The sequence below is a fragment of the Temnothorax americanus genome, unplaced genomic scaffold, assembly GCF_048541705.1.
Source record: "Temnothorax americanus isolate GAGA-0224 unplaced genomic scaffold, ASM4854170v1 Scaffold21, whole genome shotgun sequence".
Taxonomy (NCBI): Eukaryota; Metazoa; Arthropoda; class Insecta; order Hymenoptera; family Formicidae; genus Temnothorax; species Temnothorax americanus.
The window spans coordinates 420,537-441,515 of NW_027509349.1; the positions used below are offsets into that span (position 1 = coordinate 420,537).

Genomic DNA, 20,979 nt, shown 5'->3' on the forward strand with positions numbered 1-20,979 from the left:
TCATTTTTTATTAATTTTGTAATTCTTTATTTCAAATTCTAAGACACCTATTCTGTAAATGTTAACGACATCATTTCGTGCTTTGCGCAGGTATGTAACACTACAGTGCTACAGCAAAGCACGTAACAATATTGTTAATGTGTACTGTAATATGCACGTAACTTTGCGGAATGGATTCCTGTCGAAATTATACTGTTTTCCCTAAAAATACAATAGAAATGTAGGAAATAACAATTCCGATCGGAATCCATTTCGAAAAGTTCCATAATACGCACCTTGAGAGAGGCTCCTAAGGCTCGTTATTTTACCGCTCGTGATTGGTTCCGCCATGGTGTTGCACGTCCAATGAAAATAAGGACCAGTCTGTCCAGACTCTTATAAAGGGACTCTAGTAGCCCGACTAGCTTCAATAAGTGAGTCACCCCCCACCACCGGAGTTGCCAGACCTGTGTATACGACCGTGGTAGAAACTCAGCCTTAATCGTTGATTAGTCCATTGGAAATAACCAATTGCAGCTCATTAAGCAGACTGACAAATGCGATTGGTCATTTCCAATGGACTAATCAACGATTAAGTTAAACTAGAGTTTGGTCGAAGTGGCCTTTTATGTCCATTTCTACCAATGTAGATTAATTTTAATCGCAGTTTAACTTATACTTTTCATCTTTTTCTAGTTTTTAAAATTAGAGAAAGATAAAAAATAAGTTGAACCAAGATCAAAGTTAATCTGATATGCATTAATTGGTAGAAACGATTATTAGAAAAGATAAAAAGTAAGTTAATTAAACCGAGATTAAAGTTAATCTACAGTGGTAGAAATAAACATTAATCGGTCGATTAATGGCCTAGTTTACACCGACGCGTACTAATTCGTCTGATGATTAGTCAAATTTTTTACGACTCACAACTCACAACTTACGACAGTTGCAACACCCATTGCAGACCGGCCCTAAAATGTTCCCTCCTGTTTCTCTTTACTCTCTGCTGATACGTCCACACTGGCATCCAGTATTTCGTCGGTATAACAGATTTCCTAACCTTTATAAGCGTCACTTTTAACGACTTGAAACTTTTTTTATATTATCAAGCGACTATTTTTACTTTTAAAATCTTTGTTTTTACGCATATATACATCAATTGAGCATATTTTCAAGTAATACGGGTCAAATTATGCATTTGCCAAAATAGGAATTTTATAAATGGGGTACAACAAAGAATTGTCATTTGAATTTAATATATATCAGATCTGAGATAGAGAAAGATTCAAACCACAAATTCTACCTGCTTATATTTCCGATGTATAAACGTCCGCTAGCTAAATAGAGCTTATAATTTTCTTTCCAGTTTAACTTTTCGATCTTCTGCAGAACGGTGCATACAGAATCATGCAATATAACGATTCGCAACGTAAGTAATTATGTATGTTAAAGTGTGATAAATTATATGATACACACAGTCACTTTTTCTACCGATTTTAAAGAATAACAAATAGATTTGTAAATACATATACGTAAATATGTATTGGATAACATAAGACACGTACAATTGATGTAAAGCAGTACAAATCTCTTTTTACGAACTGCAAAATTTGTAAGTGGTGATTATATTATACCGCGCGTTTAATGATTGTCTTCTGTTAACAGAGAAGTGCCTGATGGAGGCTTTTCGCACCGATTGTCAGACGCTGATAACACGCTTTGAGCTGTCTTACAATACTCACTTCCAGAACTTCTGTGAGATCTGGAAAGAAATGCAGTTTGGCTTGGTTTTTGCGTATGTATTTTGTTCTTTTATTAAAAAAAGGCATTTTACTCCTAAATGTATCGATACATTTTTTTCTCTGAATCGCTTCTTTTTAAGATTTAAATTTGTCAGAGGAAATTAGTTAATAAACATTGAAAACTTGCAGTTATCATCCTTCCGAAGCCGCTCTAACAGTATTCTGTGAAGAAGCTCTTTGCGTAACAAAGCAGTTTCTGGTGAATGCATCTAGTTTAAAGGAACGTATTGGGGCTCTGTACCTTACGTATGGAGTATATTACAAAATGCCAGTAAAACAACTGAAGATCAGAATGACCCTGTCAGATTGGAAGTGCTTGATGGAGCTGCACGGTGAAATAAAAGAGGAGGAATATCTTGACGCTAACTACATTTTATGCAAACTGATTGTCGATCACGCATTTCTTCATTGCATTAGCGACAGAGAGGTATACCTTATATTGTCTCTGCTTGTGTTATGTTTGTCTTAAAATTATTATATATTTTTAATATTTTTTAAATGTTTTTTTAAGTCTATTACATTACAAAGTACTCCTAGAATATTATTAGCTATATTATTTTTTATATTTACTAAAAAATGTGTTCTTAATGAGAGATTATTATAAGGTTTTTTTTGTTTACAGTATGGTATCGAGAGGCACTTTTATCAAAAACAAGAACAGCCTAAGCTGGACGTTAATTTGATGCCGGAAATCAAGGAGCTAGCAGCACCAGAGAAACTGCTGTCGACCATCAGCAAGCTAAGCAAGGTCTACGAGGAGAAGAAGCGCGCTTTGTACGACGAGGAGGGAGATACCAGCCTACAACTTTACGATGCCAGAATAGCAGACAGTATTGTTGGTAACATTCGCGAAATACAGTCGGAGAGTAGAATATTTGTTAAATCCAATTTGACAAACACCAGCTGTGGTCCAGCTAAGTCGTCAACAGCGTCTGCGACATCAGCATTGAGCGAATCTGTCCTGAAAGATCCAAAACGGTAAATAACTTCTTAACTTATAGAATACGTGCATGCAATACGTCGATAAGTGATACAAGATTACAAAAGTAATGACGATTTCATATGAAAAGATAAGTCAAGAATATAGAATAAAAGTGAGAGAAAAATAAAGACTCAATTTTTTTTTTAAGCAACTTGCACAAAGTTTCTGAAAAAAATGTCTTTGAGGAAATTAGGACTTTTAGAATAATTTAATCTTTTAGAATTTATATTCCTTCTATGATAAAATACGATTTTTGTCGAATGTAAAAATTACTCTTTCTATTATCATATAATCTTACCTCTATTTACTACTTAATTTTTTTTACTCTTTCTCGAATTACTGATGAAAACCATGCTTTGTACTTAACGATCTGAAGTATAATTGTATAAATAAACACTTCTTTGTAATTTTATTTCAAAGAGGTACCAAGATTTTTATCGTACACATAAAATGATTTCTCTGCAGCATGCGGTTTCGCAAGAAACAGGTCCTGTCTAAGTTAGGCCGAGCATTTGAAAAAGGACTACAGTCAGAAGAAGAAGAAGAGTCAGAGGTGGAGGTAGAAGAAGAGGTGTGAAGAATACTCAGCGTTACTTTATAAAATAGTCATAGAAAATAAAGTAAGAATTAATTCAAGTACCGATTCAAAGTGTAGATAAGATTTTAAAATTATGGACTCCTTTTTAGTCCATAATTTACAGTACACTGTGGAATCACAAAGACTGAAATTCTGCTTGGAACTGTGTGTGTATCTTGCAGGCATAATGAAACTTTGCGATGACTTCGTAACGTGTTATTCGTAAGGTAGACGATTTATTACTATCAAATCGGCGATAATCTTTTTCTTTCTACTCGCGATCAATGGCTGCGTTCAGCGGAAAAAGCTCAGTGAGCGCTTAAAATGATTCCTGAATGATTAATTGGTTTAGTTCTTTACTGGATCTGACAATAAGAGTGTAGAAACCAATCCTAATAAAAAATCATTAAGCGTCAACGAGTTGCTTTTTTTACCGAATGTAGCCAATGATGTCGCGAGAGTTTCGTTTGTAATATAAAGTAGGTATGTACGTACCAATTACTTCTGACTCCCTAATATTTCACGACTCGCGCGACAATATTATTTAATGTGGATAATATACATCCGCATGCATGCGTGTGTTACATTAGTGAATTGTTAGCTTGTTACTAAATTCACTCGTACGAGTCATCAAAAAACATTTAATCACGGCATTTTGCGCTATACGATTGGCTTTGCAAAATGCAAATAGAAAAAGTCGATTACATATTCAATAGTAAATCTATGCAATAGTGGAATTAAACAACAATTCTAACGATAGAGAATTTAACGAATGTTTAATGTCTACGGAAAAGTATTGACGTTAATATAAGGTAAAAGCCAACAGTTGAAGTTCGCACCACGTTCGTTTAACATTTCTTTTCCCAAGACGTGACACAGGTAACCAAAGAAAATAAAGCAATATCGCATGATACAAATATTAGTATGAATGTTAAAATATGTGTACCAGAAGATAAATATATATATTTTTCGTATATTGAGACATTTTTTAACGTATAAGGCATACATCACGACGATTATAATAATTAAATATTAATTTTGCATAATAAAATGCTCGATTGAATCATTTATTGAACATTTTGCTGGATCGAACCAGTATATCGAATAGACAAGACAATTTAATTAAATTACTGAACTCTAGTAAAATGAGATTTGAGAGTAAATCTCTGAACGTAGAAGCGCGGACATGATTAAAATGTTCGATGTAATGGTCTAGTTCGCTCTCGTTTAAGACCTCAATGAAAGATGATCTCGTTTAACTTTCGTCATACATTTAGAGCGTCACGGCACACCAGGTCGTGCTCAGGCCCGTTTGGCAATCGAAGCTGGCCATATTCGTCGATGCTCTTTCGCAGATAAACCATAAGCGAGAAGATTCGCAAACTCTTGAACTCTTAATAGACCTTCAACTGATTATTATCGTCGAATCCAGCGCTGTGACCCGCGTTTCTCACAATGAAGCTGGTGCCGTCGTAATGCATGCGACGCTCGCCACGACGTACAAACAGATGGGACGTTTGTCCCAAGGACGCGGTACAGTGCAGGAAGGGCGTCGTCAATGAAGCCGTCCCATTACTGGGTGATGTACGTAGTTGATATTTATTGCTATTTCGTGCAATCCTGTTGTACGATGGAAAAAGAGGAGAATGGATTAAGAATATTAAAAATTAAAAATAATTTTAGAAAATAAAGATTAAAAATAATTTTAAAAAATATTAAGATATAACAAACAATTGCTCTTTGATGCATAATTTGTTCAACATAGAGAAACAATGATATTTCACCCAGTTGTACACATGTATTACGTATTATTTTTCTTTTGTTTTCAGAAAATTCGTTTCAATTACATTGATCTAAAATTAAAGTTTGATTTAATATCAAGAGAGCCTACAATTCACATGTATAGATAATTTTAGGATAATATAATAGAAAAAAATTACCTAACGTGTTATGTAAGATATATTATAGTTTTTCTGTTTTTAATTACACAATAATGGGATTTAAGTAAAATTCGTTGTTTTGATTAAGTCTGTAACTTTATTTCAACTTTTTAATCGAACCTCTTCCTGATTTTTTTATGCTTGAATTTCTGATTTAGATTCACGTGAGTTAGGCTTTAGTTTTGATACCTGACAAGGCCATCGGGAGTCTGGGATACTCTGACGTTGTTAATAATCCAATTTTCAACACCCTCGTCGGTTTGCCAGTATTGAGCCGTACTGAGATGCGCCGCGACTTCCTGCAGACACGCCGGTCCGTGACGAGAGCCCGAATAAAAGACACTCAACGAAAAGTCCTACGAGTTATTCGTAAAGAATTGCAAAAAGTTTACTATCGTTCTTCATCGATCATGTTTTTTTTTCTTTTATAATCTCTTTCACAATCTTGCATAGGTATTCGAGATAATAATTTAAAATTATCTGTCTCGATATCGTTATGAATCGGCCATAAGGCAATGAATTAATAAACGTAGCGATATTTATAAGAGGAAAAATTTAGTTTTGCAATAGGCTTTATACGTGTAATGATTTTTCTTATGAAAATTGAAACTAATTTCCTATGAAGAATATTCATAAGAAGCAGATTATGTTTCAAGAGAAATAATACGATAAATCATTTTTAACTACAAAAGATTAATTTTCAATTGTAAGGAATAACGTAAAATTGTCGATTCGAGATCTTATTTGAGAAATGTTCGAGGTCTGTATAATCGGAAAGAAAGGCCAAGAAAAACTAGATTGCTTTAAAATATCAGAGAAAAGAGTAATTTGAAAGAAGACGGACTTAAATCTGAAGATCCAGGAATCGAAATAATTTATACGCGATAAAAAATTGGAAGTGGAGCGAGATCTCGAGCCGATCGGTTCAGCAGCGTAAAATAAATCTCCGCTTTATTCTGCCGCTCGTTCTACCTGGCTCATGTCCGAGAAGGAATCCGTCGTCGTCCTGGTCCCAGCTGTGTCCACGAGGTAAACAAGGGCGCATTGCTCCGACGTGAAACTGACCCCCTTGTACCACATCTTTGCGTATCTGACGGAACATGCCGAGGATTAATTAATCAATAATCAATTAGCGATTGCTTATGAATTCAGCGATAAAATTTGGCGAGACCAACTTGTTATTGCCGTGCGTGTCGTGGGCGACGATCTCCACTCGGGAACCGTACTGATATATTCTGCCGTTCGGATGCAGCAAGGCAGCAGCTGCTCCGGAGCCGCTCAACGACAGGACAATGTTATTCTGTAATAGGAAACAAGACTGGTTTCGACTAGATAGATATAGATCTTGATAGATCTGGCCTCAATCTGGATTTGACTAAATCCTTCATCTCACGATTTTACGTAAGTAAGATTTCTCTGTAGAGAGAAATCTTTTTAACACTAATTCCTCAATTAAAATTTATTGCTCTTTGTTATTAATGGTATATCTCTCATTTTTAGTATAATTTCAAGTATTTTATGAAATATTTTATACCTAATTTTTAATGTATTTTTATTCAAATATTTCATTTTATCATTAATAATATCGCGAGTATAAATATACGAGAAAATGTTTTTATAGGGTGGGGCCACCTTGAAGTTGATGACCCTGACGGCGCGGTCGATGGTCATGTCCACGCGTATCCTGTTGTGCAGCCTCAACGATATGGTACCATGGGGGGTGGCGACGGCGCCGCCGACACCGACGTCGGCGTCGTGTTCTCGCCAGTTCTCCGCGTAGATGGAGGCTTCTTCGGCCGCGTAATAAGGCCCGCCGATCGACTTCCTAGCCTGCCGCCAGATCGCCGCCGATCCCGAGTACGCGGTTGCTCCGCCCAGACCGCTCCATTGTTCGGCCGGGGGCTCGAAGTACTTGGACAGCTCGTTGTATCGCTGTAAGGTCGCCGGAAGGAGAGCTTAATCATCGAGGACACGAGGTCACGATAAGAAATTTCTATACGTTATATTTTAAGATTTCTACAATGGCCTGTGGGCAAACGTGCTTTCAATGTCCCAGCGAAGTTTCTCAAAGAGTCTTCTTTTGCTTCTTTTTTCTTTATTACAGTCTTATCTTATCTTAGCGCGTTAACTGTAGCGCGTTAATAGCAGAATTCTTATTGCTACGTGTCAAATTCTAAGTAATCTTGTATGCAATGAGTGATTGTAGAACATATAAAACAGATTTGTGCAAAAAATTTTGTAGTATTTTTTTGGGGGGGAAAGGATATAAGTTAGCGTGTCTCGTCAGTTTCACTTCAATTAATCTTCAATTTACCTTTCCAAAGTATACGACCTAAATTTTTCTGAATTTACTTTATATCTATTTTTTGATGATCTTTGTTAACTTCTACTGACGGAAGTCCCATTGTAAAACCACGCACGTCCTACGTTCACAGTAAACATAAGAGAGATTAAGACGAAGGACGCGAAGCTCAAGGAAATTGGGCTGTACTTGAAAATTGGAATCCTCGGGCTGAGGATGATAATTGTGCGCCGTGTAAAGAGATCGAGGTCGCATGGCCGTCGTCGAGTTCGTCTGATTTTGTATCGTTGTCACGGAGTATGACGGCGTTGTCTGCATCGTCGGCATGACGAAGGACTTGTGTATCTCCTTCCGGAACTCGGTGCAGGTATTCGCCATTTCCTTCGCCTCAAGAGACATACAAATCGACACTCATTTAATTTTATTTGGATGGAAAATGGCACGACGTTGTCTTAAAAAAAAAAACTTTTTTTTTCTGGAAAAGATTAAATTTTGGAATTCTTGGAGTCTCGGAATTTCGTCATAATTGTAAAATCTCGATTCAAATTCCTGATCGTCTAATAAATGATCTCGCGAGCTCTTCTCTCTCTCTCCTCCGATTTAACAATCGAGAAATTTTAGGTTTTCGGGAAGTCAGATTGTTAAAACCAAAAGAAAAAAAACGTGCGATTATATTACAACTGATTGCGAGTGAAATTTATAAATGGCAAGAAACGCAAGAGGAGGAACAACCGCGAGTGAAAGCGAAGAAACACACTTTGGAATCGCCGGCAGCGGCGGCGGCGGCGGCGGCGGCTGCGGCGGCCGCAGCGGCAGCGTTCTTCGACTTCTTGCGCCGGGACTTCCGGTGCTTGGTGACCGCCGCCTGGCCGGCCTCGCTTGCGTGATCCACGGTTGAAGCGATTTCGGATTCCTCGGGGACGGTTAGACCGCGTCTCAGCGCCGCGTAAGCTTCAAGTCAAGCACGAAATTCAGCACGGGCGGATTGACGCCGCGCTGACAAGCGAGCATCTCGGTCGCCCTGGCAATTCATCGGAAGAACAGCCGATGATCTGTTCACGACAGACCCCGGAGCCTCCATGGCCGACGTGGGTCTCCGCTCGCGCGATGAAGAGAAGAAAAAAGGATAAAAACGCTGAATAAAAGATAAAATATTACTCTTCCAACTGAAGAGTAATTTTCAGAATTGTGCGAGATTCCAATCTTGCAACTTGACGATCGAATCTTCCCGCATTGTCGATTTGGGCATTGAGAGAACGCAAGACTATACTTAAGATTCTATTTTACCAGAGCTCCCTTGCACGTCAATTGATAAATCCTTGCATAAAACAACTCCTAATTATCGTGATTATCGTGATCGATTATCGATCATTTGCATAAGTCATTTTGAGTTATTTCTTGAAACTCATTGATATGCAAATTGAAGCGTGCATTTTCATAAATTGATGCATGGAAAATCATAGCAACGACTCGACCCGAGGATAACAGTTTATTCAAGGCTATCATTATTCAAGGCTTAATTGTCCACATAATTAATTATATGATAAGCACACGGAAAGAATTAATATAATTTTTATTAAGCGGCAAAAAAACAGCAGAAAAATCAGCACAGAAAGTGATAACTTATTTAGGAGAATCATCTGGAAAAAATAGCGAAATAAAAAAGGGATAAAACGTTATTTTACATACCTACCGGCTAACCAGCAATTTTTGTTTATTTTTGATGTTATTGATATAGAAACCAAGTGTCTCCTCTTAGTTCTTCATATACTCGCACTCATATTTTGTGCATATCACGTAATACATTATTACTTGTACTTGCCTTGACACTTTCAAATAAGTTTAAATGGTTTCGTCCTTTTCGTCATATCAGATATGTCACTGAGTAGCTTTCTTAATTTCTTTTGAAATTGTTTTCAATTGAAATTTCCTGGGGTATTATTTTTCGCAACATATCCTGTATTTTTTTCATATCCTATATTTCCTATACTCTAAAGATTTGTATTAATGTGATTAAATTGTTTATCAATTTAATTGTGATTGTATCATTCTAGCGTAGCTTGAGATTAACGTTTCAAGACCGACATCGGCGCGTAGTTTGCTAAAGTGAAAAAATGTACATAAATTCACGCGAATAATATTATTACTATTAGGCACAAAAGATCCAGCCCGACCGTATATAATTGGCACATTTCCTATATTTACTTGATTGTTATCATAAATGGTCGTGACTCACTTAGTATGAAAAGTGCAATGTTTCACCGGCCACTGCTGCCAAGTTATCACGCAAGGACATTAACGTGCACTATACGCATGGCATAGTTAAAAATTTCCATTCTTAGCGAAAAAGCACCTCGTTTTTCAGAGTTGTATATCTATTCAATTATATTGTCTCGCATATTCGACGTAGTCACTTCATTGTAAAGTCGTTCGTCGAGTCAGCTAGTCGACGAGTCTTCAGCAAAATCATTAAACATTTTGCAAATTCTTTTTCAACCTTCTGTGTTTTGTCCACGTACGTTTTGTTATTATTATCAACTTGTTATCATGTTGCGCTAACGGGTGAGCTTTTTTTTAACAGCACAAGATTTTTGTGCATACGCGCAAAAATATGGAATGCAAAAGTATTGCAAAAGTTAGAATATGATTATGATAGATTTCTTATCTTTGTCACAATACATAGATTATAGTAAATCCAATGCAAATTCTCGACATGATTGTGATACAAATTTCTAATAACATATTGTTAATATAAATTCTAAATAGATATATACTTATATTTATATATATATATAATTTTTAAATTTCCAATTTCCAATTTTTTTTAAGTGTACATCATATATATAATTTATATAAATATACATATAATACATAATATAATAAGAAATATATTTTTTGATACATTTTTATGTATTATATATTATATAGTTGGATTTATAATTAAAAAATTGTATTGTAATCTATATAAATTTTCTATCTAATTAATTGACATATTAGTTAATTATCTCAAGAAAAGTTAATTTTGCAGATCTCGTATCATCGTAATTTTTTTAGCATAGCTCCGCGATAAACCTAAGAAAATAAAACCAAGACGATAATATTTTCTTTACGTTGCAAGAATTCTTTAAAAAATGTTGCTCACGTCGCAAAATACGCACGTATTACGTACGTGATTACGCTCATTTCATTTCATATTGATTAAAAAAAGAAAATAGCAGAAATTGGTTTGTTTGTGCATGATCGTAACTTTAAATTGACAATCAAATAAATCGAAGGATTAATTGAGAATAAATAATAAGAAATAAGGAATTATATCAATATAGGAATAGCATCGAATTAAAAAGATTTAATGTTTTGGATAGCTGTGAATATTGTGAAAATTGTAAATGTCATTATATATAGTACAAGATTATATTATAATATATTTATAATTTAAAGTAATTTATAATATTTTAAAATTTAATAATATTTAACTAACACATATTGAGAGAATTTCGCACATGTAGATTATGGTACGAATTTTCAATAGACGTATAAATTGTTAAATATTTCGAGTTCAGATCTAAGGAATTAAGAATATCTTCTGCAAGAATTTATCGTGATCCAACTTTGTGATAATTCTTACTTTCGTAAGCTCTAGCACGATACTTTACTTGCGCGCGTATATTATTACATGATTTTTCGCTTACGCAATATGACAACAACGGGGAATTAATAAAACAATAAATCGGAATATTCACAGGAGAAGAAAAGAAGAAAAAGAAAACGGAATATTTATGATTTCGTTGAATATGCAACTCGTTGAGTCGATGAATTGATAATAAGACGTTGACAATTAATTGTCTAACAGATTACAAGCTCTAAAAGCGAATTGCTTTTTCCGCAGAGAGAGAGGGGATGCCTGACTTTATCTACGCGCACGTGTCACGGATCTCTCCCAGTACACGATCGCACACGTTCGCATGTGCTTCACACGGTCCTCTCTTGCAGGTTTATTTGTGGACCGCTCAGCCCTTCTGGTCCGCGATTAATTCGGCATGATCCCCTCGGCGACAGCTCTTCCTCTTTTCGCGCTACTCACGCTGACGTTAGGTAAATCAATTCTTTCTCTCTCTCTCTCTCTCTCTCTCTCTCTCTCTCTCTCTCTCTCTCTCTCTCTCTCTCTCTCTCTCTCTCTCTCTCTCTCTCTCTCTCTCTCTCTCTGTCTCTCTTCCTGTCGAAGTTCCTCTCCTTTCGAATTCACCTCACTCTATGCAAAACTGTAAAAAAAAGATCCTACGAATGTGCGATCTTTCAGATATGCAGGAAGTGAGTTTCCGTTTTTTTTTTTTTTTTTTTTATTTTTTTTTAATCAAATGTAGAAATTGCTTGTAATCTATTTTATAGTATAAAGATATAAAATACATACCTGAGAAAAACTCGATTCTCACACTTTTTGACACATGTATTTGAAGCATTATAATTTAAATTAAAAATTCTTTGTTTCCAAATCTTTTCCTAGAAAAATTTTCTTTACATAATTTTTATATGAACTTTATATTTAAAAAAAAATTGTTCATTTTTTTTGTATACTATTGAATTAGAACATTTTTCAGAAATACTTTAGAAAAGTTCAGAAAGTTTACATCTCTTCTAAAATTCTTTATACCGTGTGCGTACCAAAAGTTCCGGAACGACCAATTATTTCAGAAAGTATTGGTTTATTGAAAAAATGTTTCAGATAAAAGTTGGAAGGTTCAAAGGGGGTCAATAAACGATCTTATTATATTTTAAGTCCGAGGCCCGTATTGGGCCCAGTAGGGCTTTGAACCCTCTAACTTTTATCTGAAACACTTTTCCGATAAACCAATATACTTTTTGAAATAATTGGCCGTTTCGGAACTTTTGGTACGCACAGAATATAATATCCCCATATACGCTTTATTTTTCTTTGCCTGGCTCAATTTTCGAGATATTTGATTGGATTGCTTAAAATAGCGCATCCTTTGTACAAATATAAAGTAAAAATGCTATTTTTAAATTTTAGGATTACCTTTGCTCTCCAAAGTTACGGATACGGAAGAGGCATATCACAAAACTAAGAAGAATACTTTGCGATTAGTCATAGTGGTATATACGTATATATATATTAGAATTAGATAACAAAAGTTTCATTAATATTATAGCAACACACTTTTACGCTTTCTCAAGTTCTAAAACTTTACATTTTAGAAAAATAATGTTTAAAAGTTCCAATTTCATATCAACAAGCACGATATAATTCTGGAACATTACAGTAGTTTTTTTTATTAATCTTTATTAATTCAGTAGATAGTTATGAAATTGTAGTAACAAATAATAAACAAAGACTACAAATAAAAATGGTATTAAATATCAAAATAACAAATTTAAAAAATGAATAATTTTGTTCATAGAACATACATTTTCAAGGTTAAAGCTCTCGCGTAAACAAACAAGAGAAATACAGGCAAATGAGAGCCGAAGCGCCGATTAAAAAAGGCGACAATTATATAAATGTATTTAAACTCCGAAGACACACATACAAACGTTTCGGCCCTTCGTTTGGACCTTCTTCAGTGACGCGAAAACAAAAATTAACAAACATGCAAAAGTCGCAATTTCAGCCACGCTGTCATTTCCGTAGGATCGGCATTGCAAAAATCCGTTGGTCGACAGTACGTCGTCGCAATTCGTCAAACAAAGAGGGACGATGCAATTTCCCGGGGCGACTGATGTTGCCTTATTTAAGAAAAAGGAAAACATATCAAAATCTGAATAAAGATCAATCAGAAATAAAAAACAAGCAATATTACCCGACAGTCGCCACGTAGAAATTAACGGACATCGTCGCTGGAGTGCAAATTATCATTTTGTTTACTATATTATGTACAAGTCACGTCATTATTGCATGTCCAAACGAAGGACCGAAACATATGTATGTGTGTCTTCGAAGTTGAAATACATTTATATAATTGTCGCCTTTCAAACGGCGCTTCAGCTCTCATTTGCCTGTATTTCTCTTGTTTATTTTTGAAAGTTGACCCCGGTTTCGATTTTCATTTAATTCGTCATTTAATAAAATCATTATTCGCAATTAGTATATAATTGCAGTTTTATCTCGATCATTGAAATCATTTTACATTAATACAAGCAATATTCTCATGCATCAAAAACAAATTATGTCGAGCCATTCTAATAATTTACGATAAAGCTGTGTGTTCTTTTATTTTATTCAATTTTTATAATTTTTTTCTTAACTTTCTTCTTTCAATTAATCGATAATAAATGTAATTTATGTATTTTTAGCAGGCAAAGAAAAGAGATTTAAACAAGATTCAAGCATCCCATCGCGTCTCATCAATTCATGCCGCCTCATAGTCATTCTCTTCAAAATCAATGACTTCGCTCATAAAAGTCGGATGAGCAGATAAATTGTATTTGCGCTGGGATTAACTTTATCAAAGGATAACAATTCTCTGTATGTATCCTCTTCGTTGCAGTAAAAAAAAAAAAAAAAAAAGAAATAACCCAGATCTTTTTAAATCACTTGAGATCTGCTATCTATTGAACATATTTCTTATTTTATTGACTTTTATTAAATGTAATCACAATCATTAAAGCTCACCGCGTAATCAAACAGCTCAGAATTCTCCAAAGTCAAAAGTTATTGGGTATCCTTTGTGGGGATGACTAAATCGATCATTATCATTGCTACAAAATTAATGTCGCGTGATATGTGAGATCTTTCTGTTTTTAGGTAATAAGACATGGAGAAAGGGCGCCTGTGGATACCTATCCAAACGATCCCCACATCAACGATAGTTTGGAACCCTACGGTTGGGGTCAGCTGACAAATGTAAATATATTCTGCTTCCTGTTTTTCAAAAGAATCTGTCTTACGGATCGGACTTAACTGCAATTGATTACCAGAAAGGAAGGAAGAACCAGTACGATCAAGGATCGTTCCTGCGGAAGCGTTACGATAGCTTCCTAGGCTCAATGTATGATCCCGACGTATTCTATCTGCAGTCTACTGCTGTGGATCGTACGAAAATGTCGGGCATGGTGGAGGCCGCTGCTTTGTGGAAACCCAGCGAGAGCCAGACGTTCAAACCTAATCTACCTTGGCAACCAGTCACACTGTTCTATCAGGAACGTCAAGACGACACGGTAAAGCAAATATTTGGCCGGACAAACCGATTCTTCTTAATACTTCTTAACATATATATCAATGCATACAGCGGGTATAAATCGTGTGACGATCGCTTCTGTGATATCACAAACTGATATAGTCGAAACGATGGACCGCGAAAGCCTCTCTTGTCGAACTATTGTTATAAACAGTGCATAAATCTTCCAGCTTATGTTAGTGTGGAACACGTGTCCGAGGTACACACAACTGCGCTCATCAGCGAACGACTTGCCGGAAGTCCGAAAGGTGCACGAGGACAATAAGCAATTGTTCGCGGAGCTCTCGAACTTCACAGGCATGTCAATCACGAATGTCGACGGTGTCAGCTCGCTTTATGCCACGTTATCAGCTGAGGTAGTTTATTCAATGCTTTTTAAAGCGATTAATCTGCCAGCGCTATGAAATGATTAATGCTGCGTAGGTCTACCCAGCTCTTCGATCAAAGAATTCGACTTTTAATTGTCCGAATTGTCGTTAAAGGAGCAAATGGGCTTGGCCTTGCCAGAGTGGATGAAGGACTACTATCCCGATAAATTAATACCCTTGGCTCTGTTCGAGCTACAGCTTAACACATACAACGATGAATTCCGCAGACTGAAGGGTGGTCCCATGCTGAAGAAAATCACCGACGAGATGTTGGCGAGAAAGGAAGGCACTCAACAGCCTGAGGGGAGAAAAATGTTTATGTATATCGGTCACGACAGCACTATCGTCACCTTGTTGGATACAATGCGCATTTGGTTCAATCAAATACCTCATTATAACATCATGACGTTGATAGAGCTGCACGAGGACGAGGGCGAATGGAACGTTCAGGCAAGTATTAATTTTCTACAAGCAATTTCAGTCAAAATTTTCAAAAAACACTTCGGATGTTATTCAAAATCGGGAGGACCTGAAAATATTAAATCTTAATTGAAGTTTTTGATTTAAGTTTTTTTTAGACATTGCTAGTTTTTTAAACAGATATAATGGTAACGAAAAATGAGCTCCGTGTTGAAAGTTTTAGCGATATCTGTGAGTTTTCTGATGGTATCTCGAATTTCAGTGATTTGACGTTAATAAATAATTCTCAGCATTATTGAACAACGAAAATATCCTTGCTACAGGTGTTTTTAAGAAATACGACAGTTCACGAACCATATCCGATGACAATACCTGGATGCACTGTCGTATGTCCGCTTGACAAGTTCGTGGAGATCCTGAAGCCGATGATACCAGATAACTGGGAGGAGGAGTGCAAGGTCGACAGTAATTATACAACTCCACCTCCGCCACCTCCATAATTATAGAAACTTTCACATCACTGGTCACATTATAATTCAAGTAACTTTATTGTATACACACTGTAAATTATTATTTACATCATTGACATCAAAGCAACTTTTATCTTGTTTCCGTTTTTGGGGATCCAATTTATCACTAGCTTATCAAGAAGTACAAGTCGAATCCTTGAATTCTCCTCTTCTGTATTCTCGAATCTTCATCATTAGATATATTTCAGTCTCTATTTATAATCTACACACATGCACAGAATGCTTTATATCCTTGGCAATACTGGGTCTTTGATATTCTGTCCTGATTTCAAGAGTCCGCAAAGCGCCCGCCACGAAGAAAGATTAGGCAAAGATCTTCTCTTCCCGTCGCTTCTTCGTAACCACCGTTCCAGGCTTGTGTTGAGCATCTGGATGATTAAGCAATTCCGGCGGGCAGGTTGATATTGGGCTAGAAAGGATCGTTTGCTTAAGATCATAAAACAGGTGGCTGTCATCTTTCGTGCAGAAGGAAATTGCGAGACCAGCTTTGCCGGCCCGACCGGTTCGACCAATCCTATGTGTGTAATCTGTAACGGATAAATGAAAATCCAAATAACTAAATCATAGCTAATCACCAGTTAAGAAAGATTTCATCCTCATTGAGGAAAATTAAATCTTTGCAAGCGATCTTTAAAAATAGATTATACTTGGTTTTGATTCATTCTTGACGGAGAAATTAAAAGTCTTAGCGATCCCGATATTAGTGATTATTTGAAGGAAAGATAAAAAAGGCGTCTCTCAAGTAACTTACCCTCAATAGTCTTAGCCATGTCATAGTTAATGACCATCGATACATCCTTGATGTCAATACCTCGACCTGCAACGTCAGTGGCCACCAAAATGTCTTTGCTTCCGCCCTTAAGAGATGCCAGAGCGTACTCTCGCTGTTCCTGGCCTTTGCCACCGTGTAGAGTACAAGCGTTGTACTAAAATGGAACGAAGCAAAAAGGTATGTTAGAATATTTCGTTTCGCAGTTTCTACTTAATGGTAGATTTTAGAAATTTGAGAAACCGAATGCTACAAATTGGAATAAAATCCGTCGCAATCGCAGTGAATTCATAAACGATCGTATTTATCACTTTCAAATTTAAGTTACGTACTCCTAATTTTTCCAAGCCTCTCGCTAAGACGTCCGCGCCCTTCTTTTGATTGACGAATATGATGACAGGCGGCTCGACACCTCTGCTGAGTATCTCCATAAGTTTCTTTCGCTTGTCAGCTTCACCCATTATGTGGACTATCTGCTCGGTGCGTTCTGTCGGCTTACCGACGCTGCCGATATACACTACCGCCGGCCTCCTCAGGTAAGTCCTAGCAAGTCGTTCCACAGCCGGTGGCATCGTGGCGGTAAACATCACCGTCTAGAAGCGAAATATGATCATTGATCATCGGTAAATTAATCATATAAATTTTATCGCTTTTTGATTCCTAGCAAATGTAAAAATGCAAATGACAAGATGCTTTTTTTTTTTTAAGACAACTGTCTTGGACAACACCAGATTCAAAATACTGAGTTACTTGATTGCGAATCGCTTTTATTCACATGGCACAACAATTATTTAGAGAGCAAGAACTAAACATAAAATGAACAAATGTAATAAACTTAAAAATTCTTTGTACCTGTCTGTATTTCTTCTTTGTATTGTAGTTGGCTAAAAGTTTCTCCTCATTTTCTGCGTCCTCATTATCCGGCTTCAAATTTGTCACAGGCATATACTCCAGAATTTTTTGAACGTCTAAAAGAATTACCGTCTTTTTAATCACATATAATTGTATAATAAAATATTTAATCTTTTTATGAAAAATATTAACGTAAAATCTGTCTAATTAATACGATACTCGTAAAACAATGTTAATTGTAACTAATTACAATAATGACAAGAAAATATTACGTCTGGTCAAATTGGAAGACAGAAAAATATTAATGAGTCGAATAGGCAAACTTCAAATTTTTTTTTTTAATTGTAGATCATTAGCAATTTATTATTGCGGTGGCCGCGTGTGCCCCTACCAAAGATGGGTTAGGCGGGCATATACCCCCCAAATTATAAATGCTCGGAGTACCTGGTTCAAAACCCATGTCTATCATCCTGTCGGCTTCGTCCAGTACGATATAAGTACACTGATTCAACACGAGATATCGATTTTCTAAAACGTCTATTAATCGACCAGGTGTAGCAATAACGATCTAAAAAAAAAAAAGTTTTTAATTGAATACTTTAAAGTGTTGCAAATTAATCGATTTCACGGTTTACAGAAATCGATAATAATGATAATAATACATTGCAAAAATTACCTCACAACCCATTCGTAATCTAAAACCTTGCTCCTCCCTCGACAGACCACCTACGACCACAACGGTTCGAATGCCCAACGGTTGACCGAATTTGTTGGTCTCTTCTTCTATTTGTTGCGCCAACTCACTGTAAAGTAAACACAAGGAAATATTTACTTATATGAATCAAGATGTACCTCATAAAATTTAGGTGATTAATCGATTCATTAATATTAGCAGACTAAATGTTTTACTCGCAATTTTAAAGAATAAATACATTTTACGTAACTAAAAAGAAAACAATATTAGAACTAGAGAAACAATCGGTACCGAGTGGGTGCCAAGATGATACTGTAAGGTCCTTGGTCCGCTTCCTCGAGCCTTTCGATTTTCGGCAAGCTAGTGATCCACAAAAGCAAAGGAATCAAGAAGGCTAGAGTTTTTCCAGAGCCAGTTTCAGCAACGCCGATGATATCACGATTCTGCAGGCCGATAGGAATAGCCTGTCGCTGAATGGGCGTGAGATCTTTGTAACCAACTTTGTCAATGATATCTAGGATCTCCTTCGGGAAGCCAGACTCCTTCCAAGAGCGGATTGGGTCGGGAATGCGACCACCTTTTATCGTGATATTATAGTCCTCTCTGAAGATACGCCAGTCACGTTCAGTCATCTCGTTCAAGGCCTTTTCGGACCAGTGTCGGTCATCCCACTTTTGCTTCTCCTCCTTCCGTTTCACTTTCTTCAACCTCATTCTTGAAATTACAAAAATACATGATTCATAGTAAACAGTTCTCATAATCGGTAGTGATAATAATATAACATAAAATTGATTGAATTTGACTTCAATTTAACCAAGAATTTCTATTGATACAAGACTCACTTCTCTTGCTCCTTCTCAGCCTCGGTGCGTCTCTTCTCTAACAATTCACCATAAAACTTGCTCTGATCCCGTTTTTGTGCTTTAATATCGATGCCCGCAAGATTGCCTCTGCCGAAAAATTGCACTTGATGTCTCTCCTTGTAAATGTTGTTATAATCCACAGAAGTGTCCTCTGAAGTATCCCAATCAAAGACAAATTTTCTATCGTTCAACCGTCTGACTCGACGCTTCTTTTTCACCAGACCCAAATACCGCTCCTTGATAGCCTCTACTTCCTTCTCTTTATCCTTGTCCTTAACATCTTCGTCGCGCGAGCGTTGTGCTTCTCTCCTTCTACTTATAAAAAAAAAATATATTTTTTAACATTCTAGCAAACGGTTTGTAAAAATAAATTCTACGCTATCTTATCTTGGTATTAAAAATATATATAAGACTTATATATATTACATCATACACGTTTAAATCTTCTGGATACCTGTCTCTATCGTCCCATTCCCTTTCCTTGCCAGTGTGGCTAACATCATTGTGAGGTAACAACTTGCGCTCTTCCTCCTGTTGCCTCCTTATCGCTTGTACCTCCTGCTGGCGCTTCTCCAACGCCAAGGCCGCTCGTTCCTCCTTGCTAAGAAACTTCGGTTTAGCTCGAGCCTCCTCCTCCGCCTTCTTCTTGGCCAACAGCTCTTCCAGACTCAACGGCTCCTTCTTTAGCGCCGCCTTGGCTCTCTCCTCCGCTTCCTCTTCCTCTTTCTTAGCGTCGCCCTTCAGATCCTTCCTCGAGTCGTCTTCGGCGAGCGTCGGGCTACCCTTGCGCTTCTTCTCATCCTTGGATCTGTCCTTACCGTCCCGACGTTCCCTCGAGCGCTCGCGATCCCTCTCTCGCGATCTATCACGCTCCCGTGACCGTTCCCTCGATCTCGACCGCTTCCTGTCCTTCTTGCGATCCTTGGACCGGCTCCTGCTGCGCCGACGGTCGCGTCGCTCCCGATCGCGCTCGCGCTCCCGCTCGCGATCGCGCGATCGGCTACGCCGCGTGATCTTCTTGTCGTGCGGCATACGGGTAAATAGATAAGTTCAGTTCACCAGGCAGACGAAAGAAATATTGCGGTAAGCAGCACTGTGAAAAATTTCGTTCGTTAAATCAATAACTCATACCGATACACTAACATTACGGCAAGTCAATTGATATAAAGAGAAAGAAAGTGGTTTAATATAGTTGGTATGTATTTTCATTTAAAATTTTGCGCATCTTTTTGCTTACTCCAAACTATGATTTGTAAACTAAACGAACATAACCTCACTTTTTACTTTTTAAAGATACATACACGAGGTCTGCGTTTTATAGCGGGCCAGGGCCAGTTTCTCTCTTTCTCAGTAAAGTAAAGTGAAATAAGTACATATGCTTGAAATTTAGCGAAAGTGAGAAGGAAAAAATTCTAATAGTAAAAATAAAAAACAAACCTATGTGGTAATAAGTGCTCCGGTAAAAGATTACGCACGCTATACACAATTTGCTACACATGCAAAATTCCACAGAATTGTGTTCGAAAACACTTGACTACTGCCGGTAAAAGAGGTGAAGTTGGCAGCATTGCGCTGCACTTGGCTGCGCGTTTCGGACATTCCTTTTATCCATTTCTGCTAATCGCCAACATTACATTGCAAATTTTGATTTATTTTATTTTTTTTTAGTTCTAAAAATTAGAAAAAGATAAAAAGAGTAAGTTAATCCGGA

General features: G+C 36.8%; 4 protein-coding genes and 1 long non-coding RNA gene across 11 annotated transcripts in view; 3 read left to right on the forward strand and 2 right to left on the reverse strand.

Moving 5' to 3' along the window:
* Pbp45 (proximal sequence element A Pbp45) overlaps positions 1-4,314 on the forward strand; it is a 7,709-nt gene extending 3,395 nt beyond the window's left edge. Inside the window, exons 1-6 of one of the 4 annotated variants that reach the window (XM_077406633.1) lie at positions 939-1,020; positions 1,346-1,408; positions 1,645-1,774; positions 1,911-2,208; positions 2,404-2,759; positions 3,229-4,314. In XM_077406633.1, the coding sequence (XP_077262759.1) occupies positions 1,387-1,408; positions 1,645-1,774; positions 1,911-2,208; positions 2,404-2,759; positions 3,229-3,340 (918 nt within the window). In that variant the 5' untranslated portion in view covers positions 939-1,020; positions 1,346-1,386 and the 3' untranslated portion in view covers positions 3,341-4,314. The other 3 variants (XM_077406634.1, XM_077406636.1, XM_077406635.1) reach the window with 3 other exon arrangements.
* Positions 4,315-4,316: 2 nt separating this feature from the next.
* On the reverse strand, positions 4,317-9,796 carry Fest (wurstfest). 2 transcript variants are annotated; one of them, XM_077406626.1, is made up of 7 exons: positions 8,340-9,796; positions 7,772-7,969; positions 6,913-7,212; positions 6,456-6,580; positions 6,253-6,370; positions 5,470-5,636; positions 4,317-4,960 (listed from the first exon to the last, which is right to left on the reverse strand). In XM_077406626.1, the coding sequence occupies exons 2-7, from the start codon at positions 7,958-7,960 to the stop codon at positions 4,735-4,737; spliced, it is 1,125 nt and encodes a 374-aa protein (XP_077262752.1). In that variant the 5' UTR covers positions 7,961-7,969; positions 8,340-9,796; the 3' UTR covers positions 4,317-4,734. The 2 variants fall into 2 exon arrangements, with proteins under 2 accessions (XP_077262752.1, XP_077262751.1); XM_077406625.1 differs by having other exon boundaries at positions 7,772-9,796.
* Positions 9,797-9,965: 169 nt separating this feature from the next.
* Positions 9,966-16,153, forward strand: LOC143897749 (prostatic acid phosphatase). 2 transcript variants are annotated; one of them, XM_077406618.1, is made up of 8 exons: positions 9,966-10,097; positions 11,469-11,674; positions 12,609-12,691; positions 14,340-14,438; positions 14,513-14,752; positions 14,943-15,128; positions 15,255-15,590; positions 15,884-16,153. In XM_077406618.1, the coding sequence occupies exons 2-8, from the start codon at positions 11,620-11,622 to the stop codon at positions 16,058-16,060; spliced, it is 1,176 nt and encodes a 391-aa protein (XP_077262744.1). In that variant the 5' UTR covers positions 9,966-10,097; positions 11,469-11,619; the 3' UTR covers positions 16,061-16,153. The 2 variants fall into 2 exon arrangements, with proteins under 2 accessions (XP_077262744.1, XP_077262745.1); XM_077406619.1 differs by having other exon boundaries at positions 10,000-10,097; positions 11,573-11,674.
* On the reverse strand, positions 16,085-20,804 carry LOC143897744 (putative ATP-dependent RNA helicase DDX23). Of its 2 annotated transcripts, none has more exons than XM_077406608.1 (10): positions 20,706-20,804; positions 19,723-20,361; positions 19,248-19,580; positions 18,697-19,119; positions 18,388-18,514; positions 18,156-18,279; positions 17,712-17,827; positions 17,192-17,452; positions 16,842-17,016; positions 16,085-16,617 (listed from the first exon to the last, which is right to left on the reverse strand). In XM_077406608.1, the coding sequence occupies exons 2-10, from the start codon at positions 20,298-20,300 to the stop codon at positions 16,394-16,396; spliced, it is 2,361 nt and encodes a 786-aa protein (XP_077262734.1). In that variant the 5' UTR covers positions 20,301-20,361; positions 20,706-20,804; the 3' UTR covers positions 16,085-16,393. The 2 variants fall into 2 exon arrangements, with proteins under 2 accessions (XP_077262734.1, XP_077262733.1); XM_077406607.1 differs by having other exon boundaries at positions 19,248-19,583.
* On the forward strand, positions 17,341-17,710 carry LOC143897760 (uncharacterized). The gene is made up of 2 exons (XR_013256992.1): positions 17,341-17,482; positions 17,568-17,710. It is a non-coding gene; the product is annotated as an uncharacterized LOC143897760 (long non-coding RNA).
* Positions 20,805-20,979: the final 175 nt, after the last annotated feature.